The sequence below is a fragment of the Pinus tabuliformis genome, chromosome X (assembly GCF_031772625.1).
Source record: "Pinus tabuliformis cultivar Carrire ecotype Pingquan chromosome X, CPIR1, whole genome shotgun sequence".
Taxonomy (NCBI): Eukaryota; Viridiplantae; Streptophyta; class Pinopsida; order Pinales; family Pinaceae; genus Pinus; species Pinus tabuliformis.
The window spans coordinates 129,363,269-129,383,595 of NC_142308.1; the positions used below are offsets into that span (position 1 = coordinate 129,363,269).

Consider the following 20,327-nt stretch of genomic DNA (forward strand, 5'->3'; position numbering starts at 1 on the left):
GTGTTCACTAAGAACATCAAAGCTCCTATGAGTTGACGATACTCAGTAGGATTGGCCAAGATAGGCCCTGCAGCGCTGCCACTCAACTTCTTAAAGTTGAGTTCCATTGGTGTCGACACGGACTTACAGTCCACCATCCCAAATCTTTCCAGAAGCTTCACAATATACTTTCCTTGAGAAAGGAAAATCTCTCCAGGTCTCTGCCAGACCTCCAGGCCTAGGAAATAGTGCATCAGTCCTAGGTCTTTCATCTCGAACTCAGCAGCAAGCTCCCTCTTACATTGATGAATGAGAGGGTCATCACCTGTCAGGAAGAGGTCGTCCACATACAGCACTAGAATGAGAGGCTTTCCTTCCTCAACCTTAAAGTAAAGGTTTGGATCAGCATTGCTTCGAGTGAAGCCCATCCTCTCATACCAAGCTCTGGGTGCTTGCTTTAACCCATAGAGGGCTTTCTTCAACCTGCAGACATAAGTGTCTCGATCTTGAACTTCAAATCCCAGAGGTTGTTCTACATACACCTCTTCCTTTATTGCACCATGCAGAAAAGCGGTCTTGACATCCATCTGATGAAGACTCCATCCTTGCGTAGCAGCAAGGGCTATGATGGATCGGATGGTGGTATATCGAGCCACAGGTGCAAATATATCGTCATAGTCAATTCCTTCCTTTTGAGAGAAGCCACGGGCAACAAATCTTGCCTTAAACTTTTCAGCACTCCCATCAGATCCATGTTTAATCTTGTAGAGCCATTTAGCGGTGACAACAGATTTGTCCTTCGGTCTCGGGACCACATCCCAGACATCATTCTTCATAATAGCCTCATATTCTTCATGCATAGCATCCTTCCAGACTTGATGCTTGATGGCTTCTTCAAAAGATCCAGGTTCAGATTGTATAATAGTACTCATGGCAGCTAGATACCCTTGGTATCTACACGGCTTCTTGCTTTCTCGGAATGTTCCCCTTGGGGCAGCATGACCCTCAGCATCTTCGAGGGTGTCCCTGAGCCATGATGGCCTCTTTCCTAGAGAAGGGGAAGGATCAATAGGGTCCATTGGCCCTTCAACATCAGGCATAGTCTCATCCTGGGGATCTTCCAGATTTCCAGGTCTTTCTTCATGGTTTTCTTCAGATCTAGGAAGATCTACTACTTTCTTCAGGGAAGCATCTTCGTCAAAAGTGACATCATGGCTTATCTCTACTTCCCTTTGACCAGGTACATAGACTCTATATGCCTTAGAAGTCTCACTGTAGCCCACAAACATTCCTTTCTTCCCAGTAGCATCCAGCTTACTTCTCTTTTCTTTCGGCACATGAAAATAGACAGGACATCCAAAAATTCTAAAATGTGAGACATCAGGTTTCTTACCAGAGAAAACCTCTTCGGGAGTTTTGGAGTCCAAAGCGGAATGAGGGCATCGGTTTTGAATGTACACATCAGTATTTGCAGCTTCTCCCCACAGAAACTTTGGAAGACCCTGGTCACATAGCATGGCACGGGCAGCTTCCACAATAGTCCTATTCTTGCGTTCAGCAACACCATTCTGCTCAGGAGTATAAGCAGTGGTAGTCTCCCTCTTAATGCCAGCTTCTCTGCAAAAGTCTTTGAACTTATTTGACTCATATTCAGTGCCATTGTCAGTCCTCAAAATCTTGATCTTCTTTCCGGTCATATTTTCCACCAAGGCTTTGAAGGTACGGAACCACATGAAAGCCTCATCCTTCTTCTTCAAGAAGTATATCCAGGTTTTGCGAGAGAAGTCATCAGTAAATGTCATATAGTAAGAACATCCCCCCAGGGATGTTACAGGCAACATACCGGAAAGATCAGAATGGACCAGTTGCAATATCTCAGATGTCTTTGTGACACTTGAGGGGAAAGGTCCCCTTGTATGTTTTCCTTCAGCACAGCCCTTACATACACCTTTATGATTATTTCCAAAATCAGGCATCCCTGTCACCACCTTCCTTGCTTCGGGAAGAGCCTTGTAATGAAGGTGTCCAAATCTTCGGTGCCATAGTTCGGTTTGACGGATAGTATCACAAGTCATAGCTCCCAACGGACTCCCTCCAACCTGGTAGAGTGTACCAACTCTAAAATCAATTGAGATAGCTTCCTTGAAGCTCTTCTTCCACATGAGTACCTTTCCATCAGAGAAAGTTACATTGAATCCTTTGTCTTCCATGGCAGATACAGACACAAGGTTCTTCTTCAATTTGGGTACATAGAGTACATCTTGTAGATGGAGGACTTGTCCTTGAGACAAGTGGAGGGTCACAGTCCCGGTCCCTTTCACAGGATAAGTGGCATTATCCCCAAGGATAATTTCTAGATTAGTATCCCTTTCAACCATGTCAGAAAGTGCTTCCTTGAATCCGGTGATGTGTCTTGAGGCACCACTATCGATTAGCCAGACATCCATAGTGTCGGGCGGAGATGCAGCTGAGAGAGCAGATATTAGAATATACTCATTTCTTTTATCAACAACATTAGACTCCTCATACCTGGTATTTCTGGTCCTTTTAGAAGGTGGATGGTTTCCTTCAAAGTGAGCCTTCCTCTTTCCTTTGGATTTGTCATTTCTTTGATTCCCATTCCTTCGGTTGATGTTGTTGTCGTCACTATCGGGAGAATTCTTCTGGAAGGGGCATTCTCTAGCATAGTGTCCAGTCCTATGGCAGGTGAAACATTTACCCTTCTTCTTTTGAGTCTTAGTCCTTCCTTTGTCCTTGGAACCACCAGAGTTCTTCTTTCGGGAATGAGCAACATAGGCAACATTTCTTTCATTATCAAATTCCTTCATCCTTGTTTCTTCTTGCATACATCTAGACAGAAGCTCATCAAAGTTAGGGATGGTATTATTGTTGAGAATGGTAGTTGTGAATACTTGCCATTCATATGGAAGTCCTCCAAGTGCGGTGAGAACCATCTCACGATCAGCTATTGCCTCCCCAATAGCTAGCAGATTGTTCCTGGTTTCGGTCAACTTCATAAAGAAAGTTTGAATAGACTCGTCTCGGCCCTTCTTCATATTCTTCAACTTGTTCTTGAGGAATAGCACTTGGTTCACATTGTTTACTCGGAACATAAGTATCAGTTTGTCATACATCTCCTTGGATGTGCCTAGTTCAGATATGTAGGCAACTAGACTCTTATTTATGGATTCCCTGATCAGCAGTTTTGCTCTGATTTCTCCCTTCTTATACTTGTGTTTAACAGCAGCAGAGGCATTTGATGGAGGTTCTTGAATCTTCCCTGTCACATGATCTAGGAGATCATGATCTTCTAATTTGAGATCTAATAACATCTTCCAGGCATGGAAGTCATCTCTTCCAGTCAGCTTGTCATTCTCCCTGAATTCAAGCTTAGAGGAATCCATTTCCTTCGATGATGATTGCTATAGATAGAGTTTGTCTTCACCTCAGCTCTGATACCATGTAAAGTTTTGTAGATGTTCTATGCTAAGAGCAATTTCACTTTTCTCACAGCAATCATACAAGTAGATAAGCAAAATGCAGATAGAACATATAAGCAGATCTTACAGAAGACAAATCAGAAACAAGAAAAATGTATGTGTTTGTTTCGGCGGTCAACAGGATGCTTCAACCAGCAAAGTCTCCTTTGGTCAACCAGCCCAGCATGTGTCACAACAACCCTCCAACCAGTAGATGAGTCAACCCAAGTCAGTTCTACAAAAGTCAACGCTGTCCTGAAAAGTCAACGCAGGGGCAGCAAGCTAAAAGTCAACGCAGCAGCAAAACGGTCAACCCTTTGACCTCGATTTTTGTGCCAGGTAGTATGGCCTTCAAAAATCGAACCTCCCACAAGTTTTCAGCTTGTTTGGACCAAGCGTTGACCAAAGTCAACGCTGGTCAAGCTTCTGCGAAACCCTAGCAGCAGAAAAATCCTCTTCGTCCTTCCCACGTGTGGCTGAAATTCGTCCTCCAGGTAGCTCGTACTTTTTAGGATGAGAGAGGAAGATGTGAGTTGTGTTGTGTTCAAATTCTCTCCAACTTTTCCTGTATATATATATCCATCAATGAGGGTGTGTGACACATCTGTTGGGCATGTGAGCCTACATTACAAAACTGGCTGACCTTTGCACATATAATTTATTAAGAATAATAAATTCAAAATATAAGTTCTGCTCATCGGATTAAGACTATTTTTATATGGATTTTACACCTCTCAGAAAGAGGAATCCAACAAAAATATTAGCCTCTTAATCTGAGCATCAGAACATGGAGTTTGGACCTAGTTGTCCAAATTTAACACATACATTTAACAAGCTGAAAAAAATAAATTTGCTGAAAACACAAATTCTGGAAATTTTACAGAATGTTGGAAATTGCAGAAACAAAAATCAGCAGTAATAAACAACCATTAAAACACATTTAAACACTGAGATTTTTGGTCAATGTGACCCTGGAAACACCCCCTACAACTCTTGGGGAAAACCAGTTTGAGAGCTCTTCTTTATTTCTGAAAATTGCCTTTTACAATGAGAAATTTTCAGCAAAAAATCAGCAAACAAATTTACAACTTATCTCTTTTCCCATACTTCACAGCAAACTGGAAATTACAGCAAACAGGACATCAATAAATGCTGTACGGTCTCCTCGATTTTCTTGCCCACTTTCAGCATTAAATGCTGCTGTATGGCCCTCGTTTTGCGTGCAGAAAAACCAGCAAACTGCTCCTCGATTTTTGTGCAAACCTCTCCTCGAAAATCGTGCCAAAATCTGCCTTTCACTGTGTGCTGAATCAGCTGTACAAATCTGCTCAACTACTGCCTTGGAATCTGTGCCAAGCTGCTGTCTCCTTCTCCTCCCTGCTCAGAAATCTCTCTTGCTCTCTTGCTCTCCTTCTCCCAATCTGCTCATGAAAGAATTGAATCGAATGTGATCTTTTCCTCCTTTTCCTCCCTTAATATAACTCCAAATGACTTTTGGGTGACCCAATTGACTTTTGGGTGATCTCTAAATCCAATGGCTGAAATAGATTTAGATCAATGGCTGAGATTAAATGCTCATTTAAATCTCACTTTTTATTTTTTAATTCACCCCACTTTAATAAAGACCCACTTAGTCATTTATTTCCAAAGTCACTTTCCTTTCTAATTTTTCATTGACTTTATAAAAGTCACTTTAAAATTAGACTTAGTAACTTTATCACTTAAAGTCACTTTTAAATTAGATTTAACTTTATAAAATTATAAAGTCACTTTAGGAGAAAAATTAAATTCTTTTGGACACTTTTCCCTAGGCCAAAGATCAAAGCCTAAGGGAACCACCTGTCCTCCGGTACCAAATTTCAACACTCCCTCTTACCGAGGAAGGTGTTCCTCACCACACCCATCTTGTCTCTGAAGTAGACATGCTTGCCTCGTGGTAAGGCTTTGGTAAGGATATCTGCAACCTGCTCATCAGTGGAAATATACTCAAGCTTCACAGCTCCCTTCTGAACATAGTCTCTGATGAAATGATATCTGATCTCGATATGCTTTGACCTGTCATGAAATACTGGATTCTCCGTGAGTTTAATGCAACTCTGATTATCACAGTAAATCACTGAAGGTCTCAACGGCTGACCAAATAAGCCAAACAACATCTTGCGAAGCCAGATAGCCTCACAACTAGCTAGACTGGTTGCCAGATACTCTGCTTCCGCTGAACTCAGTGCTACTGACTGCTGCTTCCGGCTGAACCATGACACTACTGCTGAACCCAACCCAAAACAACACCCTGAAGTGCTCTTCTTATCAGAAGCACAACCTGCCCAATCAGAATCAGTGTATCCTGCCAATCTCACTCCATCTCCCTGCCTGTAGTCCAGACCATAATCCACTGTCCCCTGCAAGTACCGCAAAATGTGTTTTGCAGCCACCCAGTGAACCTTCCTAGGATCACACATAAACTCACTCATCGTGTTAACTGCAAAACAGATATCTGGTCTAGTGTTGACCAAATACATCAAGGAACCAATCAGCTGCCTGTACAATGTGGGATCCACCAACTCGGAATCCGAAGCATGAAGCTTCTTCCAGTTGGTGATCATCGGTGTCGACATGGGTCTACAATCCTCCATGTGGAATCTGCTAAGGATGTCCACAATACACTTCCCCTGCCCCAGGAAGAAATGCCCCTCCTCCTGCCACACCTCCAAACCCAAAAAGTAATGCATCAAGCCGATGTCCTTCATCTCAAACTCTGTCGCAAGATCTCTCTTGCAGTGCTCTATGAGTCTCTCTGCACCTGTAATGATCAAGTCATCCACATACAGCACCAGAATGAGAGGCTCCTCACCAATCACAATAAAGTAAAGGTTCGGATCTGTCTCACTCTTTGTGAAACCCATCCCCTGCAAATATGTATCTATCCTGGAGTACCAAGCTCTGGGAGCTTGCTTCAGGCCATAAAGGGCCTTCTTCAGTCTGCACACATGGGACTCCTTCCCATGCACCTCAAAGCCCTGTGGCTGCTCAATGTACACCTCCTCCTGTATGAAGCCATTGAGAAATGCGGTCTTCACATCCATCTGGTGGATCTTCCAACCCAGCTCTGCTGCTATCGATATAATGGAGCGGATCGAAGTATATCGAGCCACGGGAGCGAAGGTCTCCTCATAATCAACTCCCTCTACTTGGGAGAACCCTCTAGCCACAAACCTCGCTTTGAATTTCTCAATGCTGCCATCTGCAGCATGCTTTACCTTGTAAAGCCATCTGGAAGTAACCACGGATTTGCCCTCAGGCCTCGACACCACCTCCCAAACATCATTCTTCATGATAGAAGAATACTCCTCCTGCATGGCCTCTCTCCAGACCTGCTGGCTAGCTGCCTCCTCATAGCTAGAAGGCTCAGAGTCAAGGATGCTGGTAACCATCGCCATATAGCTACAAAACCTCTCAGGTGGTCTACTCTCTTTGACTGGCCTCTTCGGCTCAGCAACAGATGTGGCATCTTTCAAGGTGTCCTGAAGCCACTTGGGCTTCCTCTTCCCTGAGCGCACTTCTCCCACCGGAGAATGAAACTCCTCCTCCTCATCATCATCAGTAGCCTGAACTCCTGACTGTCTGTCTGCTGTCCTCCTGCCTGCACCTGAACAAGTAGAAGCTGAGGCACCGTGTGAACTGTCCATCAATGGACTCCCTAGTGAACTGCTCTGCATGCTGCCCGGAGCACCACCCCTCTGGCTCGGCGAGCCACTGCTCACTGACGGACCTGACATCCTCATAGATGTACCTCTGGATCCTCCTGATCCCTGTCCATTGGATCCCTGCGACTGACTCAACTGCTGCTGAGGGTCTGGCTGATCCAGATACTCTAACTCCCGTGACCTCCTAAAGGCCCTGTCCTCCTCGAACTTCACATCCCGTCTGACAACAACTCTCTTCTCTGCAGGAATGTAAATCCGAAAGGCCTTTGAGGTCTCACTGTAGCCCACAAAGATACCCTTCTCTGCGGTGGGCTCTAGTTTGGTCCTCTTCTCCTTGGGTATATAGGAGTATGTAATGCATCCAAAGATATGAAGATGACCAATATCAGGCTTCTTCCCAGAGAAAGCCTCCTCCGGAGTCATGTGCCCCAAGGCACGATGCGGACTCCTGTTCTGCAAGTAAACAGCTGTGTTGCAGGCCTCCGCCCACAAGAACAATGGCAACCCCTGATCATGTAACATGGCTTTGGCAGCCCCTATGATGGATTTGTTCTTCCTCTCCACAACCCCGTTCTGCTGGGGGTTGTAAGGAACAGTGAACTCCCTCCTAATGCTTGCCCTCGCACAATAGTCAACAAACTCTCCAAGGGTGTACTCTCCTCCATTGTCCGACCTCAAGGACTTGATCTTTCGACCTGTCTGAGTCTCCACAAGAGCTCTGAACTCCTGAAACCGCTTGAAGACCTCACTCTTGGTCTTCAAAAAAATAAATGCAGGTCCTCCTGGAGTGATCATCAATAAATAAAACATAGTACTCATATCCACTCAAGGAAACATGAGACATCCGACCGCTCACATCGGAATGAATCAAATCAAGTATCCCCGTCGCTCTGCTGTCACTGCTGGGAAAAGGGGATTTGGCAAATTTGCCCATCGCACAACCTCTGCAAGTATCAAAGTGATCAGTACTGAAATCTGGCACACCTGTAGTGATCTCCCGCAATGTCCTCAAGGCTCCATGATACATATGTCCCATCCTGCGGTGCAAAATCTCACACAGCTCAGAACTGCTAGCTCTGCTGTCGGTACTACTGCTCAATGCCAAAAGGGGCTGGAATGCAAACTTGTACACCTTTGCATGGCGTACACCTATCACTCTAGCTGAATCAGCTAGAGTGCCCCTGGGATACATCAACACCTGTCCTCCCCTGAACAGTACCTCATATCCTCTGTCCTCCAAAGCTGAGACGGATATGAGGTTCTTCCTCATCCCTGGCACATAAAGAACCTCTGACACCTTCAAGGGAGGTTTGGACTCCCTCTGAAATGTCACTGTCCACACCCTGACTGCTCTAACAACTTTGTCATCACCGAGTACTACCTCAATATCAGTGCCACTCTCTGAAAGCTCTGAGAAGTACTCACGGACTTCTGTCATATGACGTGAAGCCCCACTGTCCACATACCAGATACCTGAAGATGCTCCGCTAATCGAGGGAAAAGCATGCTCCCTCTGAACCTGTGTCACACGTAGTGAATGCAAACTCTCGGTCAAAACGACCAACAAAGTCTTCAATCTCTGCTGAAGTTGCCACGTCCTGGTTCTTCCTCTTCTTCTTCTTCTTCTCCGGACACACAATTGCATAGTGTCCCATCTTTTGACAATTCCAACACTTCACCTTGGAATAGTCCTTTTGTGTGTTCCCCTGTTTACCTTTACCTTTGCCTTTGCCCCCACCACTGCTTGTGGAAGCCTGCTTCTTCCCTTTGCCTTTCTTGCCTCCTGCCACCAGTGCTACATCCTCATCCTGCTCAACTGGCTTGGCTGCCCCAAGCTGACCTTTCCTGATCTCTGTCTGAATGCAATCATCCCAAAACCTCTCCCATGTGGGAAGGGTCTCACGTGCACAAACCCCATCAACAAAGTTCAACCATGAACGGGGGAGGCCATTCATTGCAATCCGCACCAACTCAGTGGGTGGAATGGCCTCTCCAATCACTGCCAACTCATCTCTCACATTAGTAATCTTTGTGAGATATCCTGCTGCACTATCATTAGCCATCTTAATGTTCTTCAGCTTCTCCTTCAGGACCATCTTCCGGTTCTCATTGGTACTCTGGTAGAGATTGGACAATGCTGTCCACATCTTATGGGCATTGCTCTTTCCTCTCACATGAGGAATGCAATGGTCTTTGATTCCGTCTAGAATCAGCCTCTTACCCTTGTTGTTCTTTTTATTACAAGCTGTCAACTGAGTAGCATCAGTAGGCACAACAACAGGGTTCTGTGTGGTATGCACCATGATATCCCAGACTTCTGCCTCCTCAAAGATTTAGATACTCTGCATTCTCTCCTTCCAAACGCTGTAATTTATATGCCCATCCAGCCTATCTTCCACCCTCAATCCCAATGACATCCTGCTGTCCTAAAACTGGAAAATAACACTGCTGTAGTAAAGATAAAACTGCTGTTTATGAAAAAATCAGCTTGCTGGAATTTTCTAAGTGAAAAATCAGCAACTGTAATTTTTCCTTTTGCTGTCCCAAACTGCCCTTCAGCACTCAAGCTCTGATACCATGTAGAAATTTCTGTTTTCCCACTCCGGTTTTCAATTTCTCCTTATTTCTTCCATATAGTTAAATGCCCTTTCCCATAACCATACATTTAACAAGCTGAAAAAAATAAATTTGCTGAAAACACAAATTCTGGAAATTTTACAGAATGCTGGAAATTGCAGAAATAAAAATCAGCAGTAATAAACAGCCATTAAAACACATTTAAACACTCAGATTTTTGGTCAATGTGACCTTGGAAAAACCCCCCTACAACTCTTGGGGAAAACCAGTTTGAGAGCTCTTCTTTATTTTTGAAAATTGCCTTTTACAGTCAGAAATTTTCAGCAAAAAAATCAGCAAGCAAATTTACAACTTATCTCTTTTCCCATGCTTCACAGCAAACTGGAAATTACAGCAAACAGGACAGCAATAAATGCTGTACGGTCTTTTCGATTTTCGTGCCCACTTTCAGCATTAAATGTTGCTGTATGGCCCTCGTTTTGCGTGCAGAAAAACCAACAAATTGCTCCTCGATTTTTGTGCAAACCTCCTCGAAAATCGTGCCAAAATCTGCCTTTCACTGTGTGTTGAATCAGCTCTACAAATCTGCTCAACTGCTGCCTTGGAATGTGGGCCAAGCTGTTGTCTCTTTCTCCTCCCTGCTCAGAAATCTTTCTTGCTCTCTTGCTCTCCTTCTCCCAATCTGCTCATGAAAGAATTGAATCGAATGTGATCTTTTCCTCCTTTTCCTTCCTTAATATAACTCCAAATGACTTTTGGGTGATCTCTAAATCCAATGGCTAAAATAGATTTAGATCAATGGCTGAGATTAAATGCTCATTTAAATCTCACTTTTTATTTTTAATTCACCCCACTTTAATAAAGACCCACTTAGTCATTTATTTTCAAAGTCACTTTTCATTTCTAATTTTTCATTGACTTTATAAAAGTCACTTTAAAATTAGACTTAGTAACTTTATCACTTAAAGTCACTTTTAAATTAGATTTAACTTTATAAAATTATAAAGTCACTTTAGGAGAAAAATTAAATTCTTTTGGAAACTTTTCCCTAGGCCAAAGATCAAAGCCTAAGGGAACCACCTGTCCTCCGGTACCAAATTTCAACATTTTAGAGGGATTCCCCAATCCTATACAGTTCCAAGAGACGAGATTCATTATTTACTTGAGGGGTTGTTGAGCCCTCCCTTGGAGGGCCTTGGTCTGGTGTTTCGCCCAATAGACATTTCTATTGTGGCTTGGCTTCCTTGTGTTTTAAGTCTTTCTGCCTCCTCCTCCCTTTTTTCTTTACGGGATTTCCTACTTGCTTTTTTCGGCTGGCGCTCATAGGTTTCATCTTCTGAGGAGCCAGAGCTTTCGACTGGTTTTTTCCTTGCTATCTCTGCATATGAGGGGTTGGATGGGCTTCCCTGATTGGCCTCACTTTGGATTGCTTCTCCTACTTCCTTATTTGGTGGAGGAATATCCGCCTGTTCTTCATTCTCTTGGGCTGGGGTATCTTGAGGACTCTGGGCCTTCTCTGCCCCTTTTGGGTTTACTTCTGTTTCCTGGTTTGCTTTGCTGCTGCTAGGGTCTCCTTCCTTGGTGCCTTTGCCGGTGCCTTTTTTTTTTGAGGGTGCATTCTTCTGGACCAGACTCCATTGTTCCCCGTTCTGTTTATCTGCTTGCTCCTCTGCTCTCTTCTTGCAATTCTTTGCGAAGTGGCCGTGACTATGGCAATGTCTGCATTTAAAAGGTAACTGTTCATAGTCCAGCTCCTGGACATGCGTCCACCCAGCTACAGTAAGTTTGATGGCTTCCGGTAGCCCCTCCTCTAAATCCACTTCAACGCAGATACGGGCACATGAATACTGGTCTTTTCTCGCTGCCTGATCTATATATTTTCCCAGGGCGTTACCTATGATCTGAAGGGATTTTTGGTTCCAACAGTGCAAAGGCAAGTGAGGGAGTCTGACCCAGACCGGAATAGCTGACGGAATGTCTTGGGTAGGATCGAAGTCCGGGGACCATTTGTTCAAAAAAAGGCCCTGAGGCCCCATGAAATACGGTCCGTTTCTAAAGATCAGACCTTTGTCGTCAGGGTTTTCAAAAACAAACACAAAGAAACCCTTACCTACGAAGTAGCTTTTAACTTCTTCTTTGATCAGAGGCTTCCAGTTCCTTTGAATCCAATCCTCCACTGCCTTAGGAGATGGCCAGAGGCCTGTTAACTGGCCTATCAGGCCTCTCTCTGCAAGGTTCAACGCGGCTTTACAGGTGTCTTCTTCAGGTAACGCTACAGATGGGATCGAGTCCAGCTTTTTAACGAATTTCTGCTGAGAAACCGAAGGGGGGCGCTTTGGGCCTGGAGCTATCGTTGCTCGAAACGCAATTACCTCCGGAGGTGTTGATGGGGGATCAGGGTCCCCAATGCCCTCCATTGGAGCGGCAGAGCGAAGCACGATCTGAAGGGCGCTGGGCGCCGAGAGGTAAGGCGGCCTGCAGCAGGCGAAGAGAGCTAGCGCGTGCAGAAAAAAAAATCCAATTCATTTCAGTTTTAACACACCACTACAATATGAATATCTTCCTGAATGGTAGAACACTTCTCGGTGCAATAATGCAATTATTATTAATATTTCTAATAATAAGATAATAGGACATAGAGATACCATGTTTTGTATTCATATATATTCTTTCCCATATTAATATATGATACCAAATTAAATTAATGTATATATGTTCTATTAAAATAAAAATATACATATTTTATTCTGTTAAATTCTACATACATATATAAATAATAAATATACATACTAATAAATTCTATTAAAATAAAAATATACAGGCTTTATTCTTTGAACTTAAACTTATAAAACATTTAAAAAACTTTTGTTATTTAGCTTCTAATGATCAATTTTTTTAACTTCCACGCATTCTCTTTTGTAATATAATATATGTATATAAAAAATTAAAAATTTATCAGATTCGGCCTTTGTATATATGTAATATGTGTATAAAAAATTATCAGATTCGGTATTTGTATATAATATATACGTATAAAAAAATTTCGTGCGGCGGATATAAATTGGCGGAATTTTCGGGCATAGTGCATACATTTTACTGTATATTTCTTTACTTTTATAATAAAATACGATGAAAAGGAACTCTGGTTTCCACTTCAAATTTCCGCTGGTTGTGAGGTGGTTCACGGGTAATATAGGGGAAATATCTTTGCAGGGGCAGTCTCCGTGCATGCATTGGCGTTATCTATCTGTCTGCAATTTGTAAACTTCCGGGAGTTACCAGTATCCTGTCTCGGGCTCTATCAGCAGCAGCTCCATTCTCTGGCTCTCTTGCCAGACTTGGTTGCAATCTGTTTGAACTTTGAACAATATAACATCGCACTTTGTATCAAGCCCCCTTCTGAACAGTGAATAACGCCAAACCCAATGCTGAACTCCACCTGCCGTATTTCATCCGTATTTCTCCGTATCCGGATCCGGATCCAGATCAGATCCGTGGATCTTGGCCCCCCTGCTGCTGGATCTGGTAACATAGGACATAGGATAAATCTAGCTTATTAAAGCCCTGGATTTCTTGCAGGATGCATTTCACTAGTTGGGCTGGGGAAGCAACTTTTGGGATGGTTCTACTTATAGTGCCAAGAAGGATCTACTGTCACAGGCAGTCCAAGAGACCTCTTGGAAGGTGAAAACAAAGGGTCATTGAAATTTGAGATATGTATTTATGTGTATCATATTTTAATTGAATATATTCCATGATTATCTAAATCTACTGTCTATTTATGTCTGTGATTCTAACTAGTGTATTCACAAAATTTTCAACAATAAATTTTAGAGGATTTTCTTACATGTGTGATGTTACAAAGAATGTTAAGTGTCATGGCTAGAGTTTTGGCCAATTTTCATATTTTAGTTAATGTTAGATCAAGCGCACATTATGCCAAAAATATGAATCCTTTGCGAGTTTTTATTGAATAAAACTTGAACAATCATAATTCTTTTAAATTTCTTCATAAATTTTGAAGAAACAAATTTCTTTCAAAATCTTTAAAAACTAAACCTTGAACAATCCAAATGTTGCATTTATAAATTAAAAAAAAAAGATAAAGCTTGGAAAGAATAATTTTAAATTTATCTCTTCGTTTTCAAATTATAAGGCAGAATCAACTCTCTAAGATCATATTCATGAATGCATGATGTCACCAAAGAACATGTCATGATGTGACCAATGCTCTGGCTTATGTTATTTTATCTTTCAGTTAATATTAGGTCAAGAGCAGTCATGACAGTGTATTCTTAAATTTTTTATGAAGTGCAGTCACGACAATGAGTCACGACAATGCATTCTTAAATTTTTTATTTATCAAGGAGTTGTTGGATTTTCTTTGCGGCAGATTTTGCATGTTATTATGTATCTTTCAGCGATGTATTGATCATACCAAGATGAAGCATTTGAAAGTCTATAATACTGTTTTGTGCATGGGTAGGAAAAGATGAAGGGGAGATAGGGAATTTATATGGTATTTTTTTAGTGCTGCTTTGAACTGGTCAATATATTAAGATGAATTCAATAATAATCTCTGTAGAAATAATTTAGTTTGTTTTGTGTCAACAGAGCTGAATAATAGGTTACAACATACAGAAACACAACTATGAATCTGCTTGTAATTTAATTCAATGTAATGTATACACCAGTTTCAATGGTCTCGAAAACTGTATTTAGCTAGCCTTTAGCAGTGTTATTTTTTCTTTTGATGGATGAAGTATGTACAGAATAGTTGCATTTAATGAATTTAATCTACCTACTCTGCTGAAGTCTTGGTGTAGCAAATTATGCTCTTAATGTGGTTATATCTGGTGGGGTCTTGAGTGTAAAATTGTAACACACTACAGAAAATTGAACTTCAAGTGGTGTTCAATATTTATGCCAGTACAATGCCAACTTTGCAATCACGTTTGTGCACTCAAAAGCAATCATTGGCATGATTATATGATTATTGTCAAATGTTTGTTAATACAATTGCCCTGGAATTTATACTTAAAAGTATGAGGCAGCTGTGAGGTCTAATTTCTAAGAACCATTCCCAATGAACAAGTCAATTGAACAAAACTTTTTAAGAAAATTTCAGCAAAATACAAAATGGATTTTGAAGTAGCTGCTTTTATAGATTTAACTTGCATAATGTTGACCTATTCCAAAATGCAGAGAATCATTCCTTGTGTTGTTTCAAGATATATCTACTTGGACATCTATGGCATCGCATAAAATTATCTTTAGACATCTTTGATAGTGCATAAAATTATCTTTGGAGAAAGCTATTGAATAATTGGGTTTGCTGGCATTGCTTTTGCAGTTTCAAGAAAAGGCATTGTGCAGCATACAGACACTGGTGAGGGGCTCATGTCAGAGTACGAGATTAGTGATGTACACAATAAAAGAACAGGGGAGAATAGTGGAGAACAGTGTGATAGCATTACTTCATCTTGTGAATTTGGCCCCCTGATTAATAGTATTAGCCTACACGCTAATGATGCAGGGACAAGTATGGGAAACAATTTTGGAGAACAAAGAGATGGCAGTCCTTCAGGTTCTGAAGCTGGTCAGATGACAAATAGCACGAGTCAAGAAGCCAAAGAGGTGATTGTTTCAGAGCAGGTGATCTCTAAACTGGAGAACTGTGATCAGGAAGACCTACAAACAGAGTCTCTTGATGGAGATGCTAGTATGCATACGGTATCTAACAATGACAACGATGAGCAAACAACTTGTACCACTCCTGATCCTTCACAAGTATGTACTTCCCTTGATACATTTTATCAGTGCCTGTATGTGTTTTCATTTCTATAGGTACCATTATGGTGCTTATATTTATGGCTTACAGAACCTTATTCTGGAGAGCTTTTGTATTTCAGGATATGCATGTTGACTTGAGCTCAGAGGATGAGGATCTAACTGCAGTGAAGTTTTCCCCATCAAATGCTATGTGTGATCCCTCAGATGAAGAAGGTTATAGCTTTATATTGTGGATGTTTGAGGTTCATTAATTTCTGTAGCCCTGAAATGTGTGGTGATTTGTGTTTACTGATTTCAGGTGCTTCAGAATACTCAAGTCCAGATACGTGTCATGATTCTGATGGCTATCTCAATATGGTACTCATGTCCTCTCCAGTATCTTGGCATGTCAGTGTTAATAATTAATCTCCTGAAAATTCATTAAGCAATGTACAGAGAATTAAAAAGATTTATGCCGATATTTGAACTTGTAGTTTTCTCAACTCCTTCCATCTCGACTGAGGTATTAGGCTATTAGCTCAAAAGGATAAGTTGGTCAGAATTGATATGACTTATCTACACTTACTGTAAACATTTCCTTTTATGGTCAAGCAGAGTTACTACAAGGGTGTTCTTCCAAATATTTAATCAATCCAGACGGCTTTAATACTTAAAAAGATAACTTTTATAATATGTATTGCTCTGAGTGGAGCATCTAGTACACACGATCTAAGTGTTATGGGCCTTCATCTTGATAATATGACCACTGACACCATTACATGCATAGGCCCCAGTGATACATACTTCACCTGAAGATTGTATAACATCATTTACAATGCTTTACACTAGAGAGTACACATTCTCTCCTAAAAAACAACTGCTGTACAGGTCAGGCTGGAGAATGGATCCTAAAAAACAAAACCCAATAAACCTACAGGTTCTGTGTAATAGTTTCCTTGGTCATGTAGTTTGATAATGATTGTATTGGAGCATTAGTCCTCTTTAATGGGAGATGCAGAGGTTCCTTTTTCTTATGAAAGAAATGAAATCAAGGCAGGTTATCACTTTATGGTGTTGATGTGACATCCAGTGGAGGGGATGTGCGCCCTTATTTCCATTCTAACTATCTACCTCATACTTCGATTGAGTTGCACTTAAAAGGCTCGCTATTAATACCTTTTTTTAAGATTGGTGGGCCTGATACCTTTTTGAAGGCCCAACCTATCTTCTTTGGATGAGGTGGCCTTGTTTGTTAACTAATGAGTCATTTTGTTTGCTCATCTCTTTACAGGAGTGAATTCAACCTTTTCCTAGTGCCAAGATTGCGCTTTTGCATTGCATGATGTTGCTCCCAGGCTCCAATTTGGGCTTGAGGCTTTGTTGCAAAGCATATCAACAATTGTTCTTGAGTCGCCGTCAAAAAGTACCCTTTTGAGTTTCAATCTAGTGTCTTCCATGATCCTTGTGATAATTGTTTGGCATTCCACTTTGTTAGTGGAAACCTATTCCCAGGTATTTGTTGGTGAATATGACACAATGTTGCACTAATCGTTATCGGGATTAATTCGGCGCGGGGAAAAAATCTGAAAAAATCGTAATAATCAAGAAAAAATTGGTAATAATCGGGAAAAAATCGTTTGGTACAAAAATATTCATTTTTTTCAATTTTTTTAATATCTAAACCATCTACAACATGAAATAAATACATTGACACATAAATATGATAAAATAACTAATATATAAGATGTTTAATATCATTTCTAGTGCTAAAATCACACATAATAGTGAATTATGTCCTGAATAGTAAGTCCTGACTCCTGAGTCCCAACTCAGCCTCAAAATATCAACAAAAAATATAATAATGTATCTCATATCATGAGTCATAATGTCATATACAATGAAGTGAACAAAATAACTAAAGTCTAATACTATTGATTTCCTCTGCCCCTGTTGCGAGAAAATGCCACAACTTTCCTTTTCCCTCTAGATGTAAATGCTGGTGCTGGTGGAATTGGCAGTGGAGTCTGCTGTGCTCTAGAAGCTGAAGAACTAGGAGTAGGAGCTATAGGAGGTAGACCACGTCCTCTACCGGTGGTAGGGGTAGCCCGGGCAGGTGGTGTCACCTCCTCCTCCTATTGCTCCAACTTTTCCTCCTCCTCCTCCTCCTCCCCCTCCACTACATCCTGCACTAACCAATCATCAGCAAACTCCATGAGAGGCCTTTTGGACTCAACCCTCCATGTAGTAGTGGTGTCAATCCCATCCAATGAGATGGCCTCCATATCAGGTGTCCTCTCAAGTTGCCTCACCCACAATCGAAGATTGTAGTAGACGTAGACCATGCCATTAAGTAGCTGGGACTCCAACCTGTATAAAGATCATGAAATAATAAATTAATAATTATAAAAAAATATTGTTTAATGAATTCAAAAATTTATTTGGAAATTTGCAATTTTATAAATTTTTAAGTGTTAACCTGTTGCACTTTTTGTTGTGTATTTTTTCAAATACACTCCAGTTGTGTTCACATCCTGAGGAGCTACATGTTTGGCTGAGGATCCAAATGCCAAGCTTTTGCCGAAGGGGTACCCTGGCACCATACATTCTCCACCATTCATCTACAACAAAATTACAAATAAAATTTTAAATAAACATAAGAAAAAACTGGAATTTGAAGAGACAATGAAATTTGAAACAAACTAAAAAATACCTGGCATTTTAATCGTCCTATCAGTCACAACCATCTCAAAGCCAAATGTGCCACCTGCCATCCTATATGTCTCAATTTCTTTAGAGATTTCTGTATGTTCTGCTGAAGATCGCACCATCCTCTGGACACAGGTTAAGAATCCATCCATGATCTCAGCATCAAATACGAACCCACATGCATAAGAAAATGCGGGGTTCAGGAAAATCCCAACAGCATGAATGGGACGATGGAGTGTGTTGTTCCATTGTTCATCAATCACTCCCCATAGGAGGAGTTGTCTCTGAAACCCCTCATCTCCCTAATTATCATAGTGGGCCCGAATGGCTTCTTTGGCCCTGTCCATGGCCTCATATAAATAGCCCATTGCGGGCTTCTCACCATCAACTAACCGAAGAACCTTTACCAAAGTTTCAGTAACGACGCACACCTCCTGCACTCCCGCCCAGAAGTCTTCCTGGTATGTAACTAGTTTGCATACAGCCTCTCCCTTTGGTTTGCGGCTTATTGACAAAGCACGCCATTCCTCTGAAAGAAACATTCTCTTCACATCCCACATAGAATTCAAGAGGGATTGAAGAGATATGAAATTGGTGGTAAACCGTGTAATGGCAGGGCGCACCAACTCTTTGTTGTTGGTGAATCTTCTCATCAAGCTAAGCACAGATGTATGGTTATATATAAATTTTGTAATGCTTTTGGATGACTCAACAATATCTTTGACAAAGGGAATTTTCCCTATGTCCTCCAACATCAAATCAATACAGTGTGCAGCACAAGGTGTCCAAAATAAAGTAGGATTCCTGTCCATAAGCATCCTGCTAGTAGCAACATAATTTGCAGCATTGTCCGTTATGACTTGGACAACATTTTCTGCACCCACCTCCAAAATAAACACATCCAGCAAATCACATAAATTTCTTGCATCTTTGATTTGTGCAGATGCATCAATAGTCCAACCATCTGACATCACAGTGCAACCTGTTTGTGCCCATGGTTTCGTAAAATCCTCCAATGTTTTGGTGCAGTCAAGCTTTTCATTTTGAAGAATCCGACCTCTCATGTCATGATAAGAAGGGATTTTGTACCCTGGGCCAACAGTTGCAATAGCATCAAGAGCAGGCTGGAAAAATGGATTATTCCTTACAATGCTGAAAGGAATATCACTCCAAAGGAGAAATTTTGCCAGCAATTTGTCAGCTTGTTATTTTTCAGTTTTTGTTTGAGCATTGAACTGATAGATCGCTGTGAACCAGGTGTGGTTCGAGGAACAAAAAAAGATGAGGCAGCCACCGGGTTGGTTGATGCTGCAGTAGAACCAGTGGCACTTGCTTGTTCAACTGACTTTATTAGTTGCCTCTTCATTTCTTGTTTGGCCTCTCTAGTGTGGTCTAAAGTTTCCAATGCTTTCATGGCTCTTTGGATGAGTTCAGGATTTGTATTTGTGCAAGGCCCTACATCAAATCCAGGGATTTGTGCAATGTGATATTTCAATCTGTACACCCCTCTGGACATATGGTGCCCACACAACTTGCAAGACAAGTTCATTCTATCATTCGGAGCATCAGGTTCACCAAATTCCCAGAAAGGGTCCAATTTCCTTGGCATGTTTGATTTTGAACTTTGAAGTTGAAAACTTGAATGGTGTTTCGGTGAACCTATGGGAAAATAAGGATTACAATTTAGTATTTACAAGTTACAAACTTACAATTTAGTATTTTACTATTTACATTTTACAAAAACTAAAAAAAAATTACATACAATTTAAGAAACCCCATTCCAAACCCAACCAAAAAAACAAAAAAAAAATACATTGGACAAATGTCAAAAACCCCATGGGCCCATTCCAAACCCAACCAAAAAAACTAAAAAAAAATTACATTGGACAAAACCCCCTTCCAAACCCAACCAAAAACATGAAAAAAAACAAAAACAAAGTTACAAAACAATGAAAACACAAAACTATGGTGCCCATACCGGTTTTAAATTCTCCTCCTTAGCGTCCTGATCGATTTAAGTCTCCAGGTACTTGATTTCATTGTTTTACAAAACGGGCGGGTTGAAACGGAAACGGCCGTTTCGGACCGTTTCATTAGCCCACAGCTTGAC

The 20,327-nt window shown here is 41.3% G+C and overlaps 1 protein-coding gene across 4 annotated transcripts in view; it reads left to right on the forward strand.

Annotated features, from left to right (window-relative positions):
* The window catches only part of LOC149138769 (uncharacterized), a 264,909-nt gene that overhangs the window by 11,110 nt on the left and 233,472 nt on the right, over positions 1-20,327 (forward strand). For all 4 annotated transcript variants that reach the window (XM_089450134.1, XM_089450131.1, XM_089450133.1 and 1 more), the window contains exons 2-4: positions 15,093-15,529; positions 15,652-15,745; positions 15,831-15,889. In XM_089450134.1, coding sequence (XP_089306260.1) covers positions 15,093-15,529; positions 15,652-15,745; positions 15,831-15,889 — 590 coding nt within the window. The remainder of the gene's footprint in view (positions 1-15,092; positions 15,530-15,651; positions 15,746-15,830; positions 15,890-20,327) is intronic.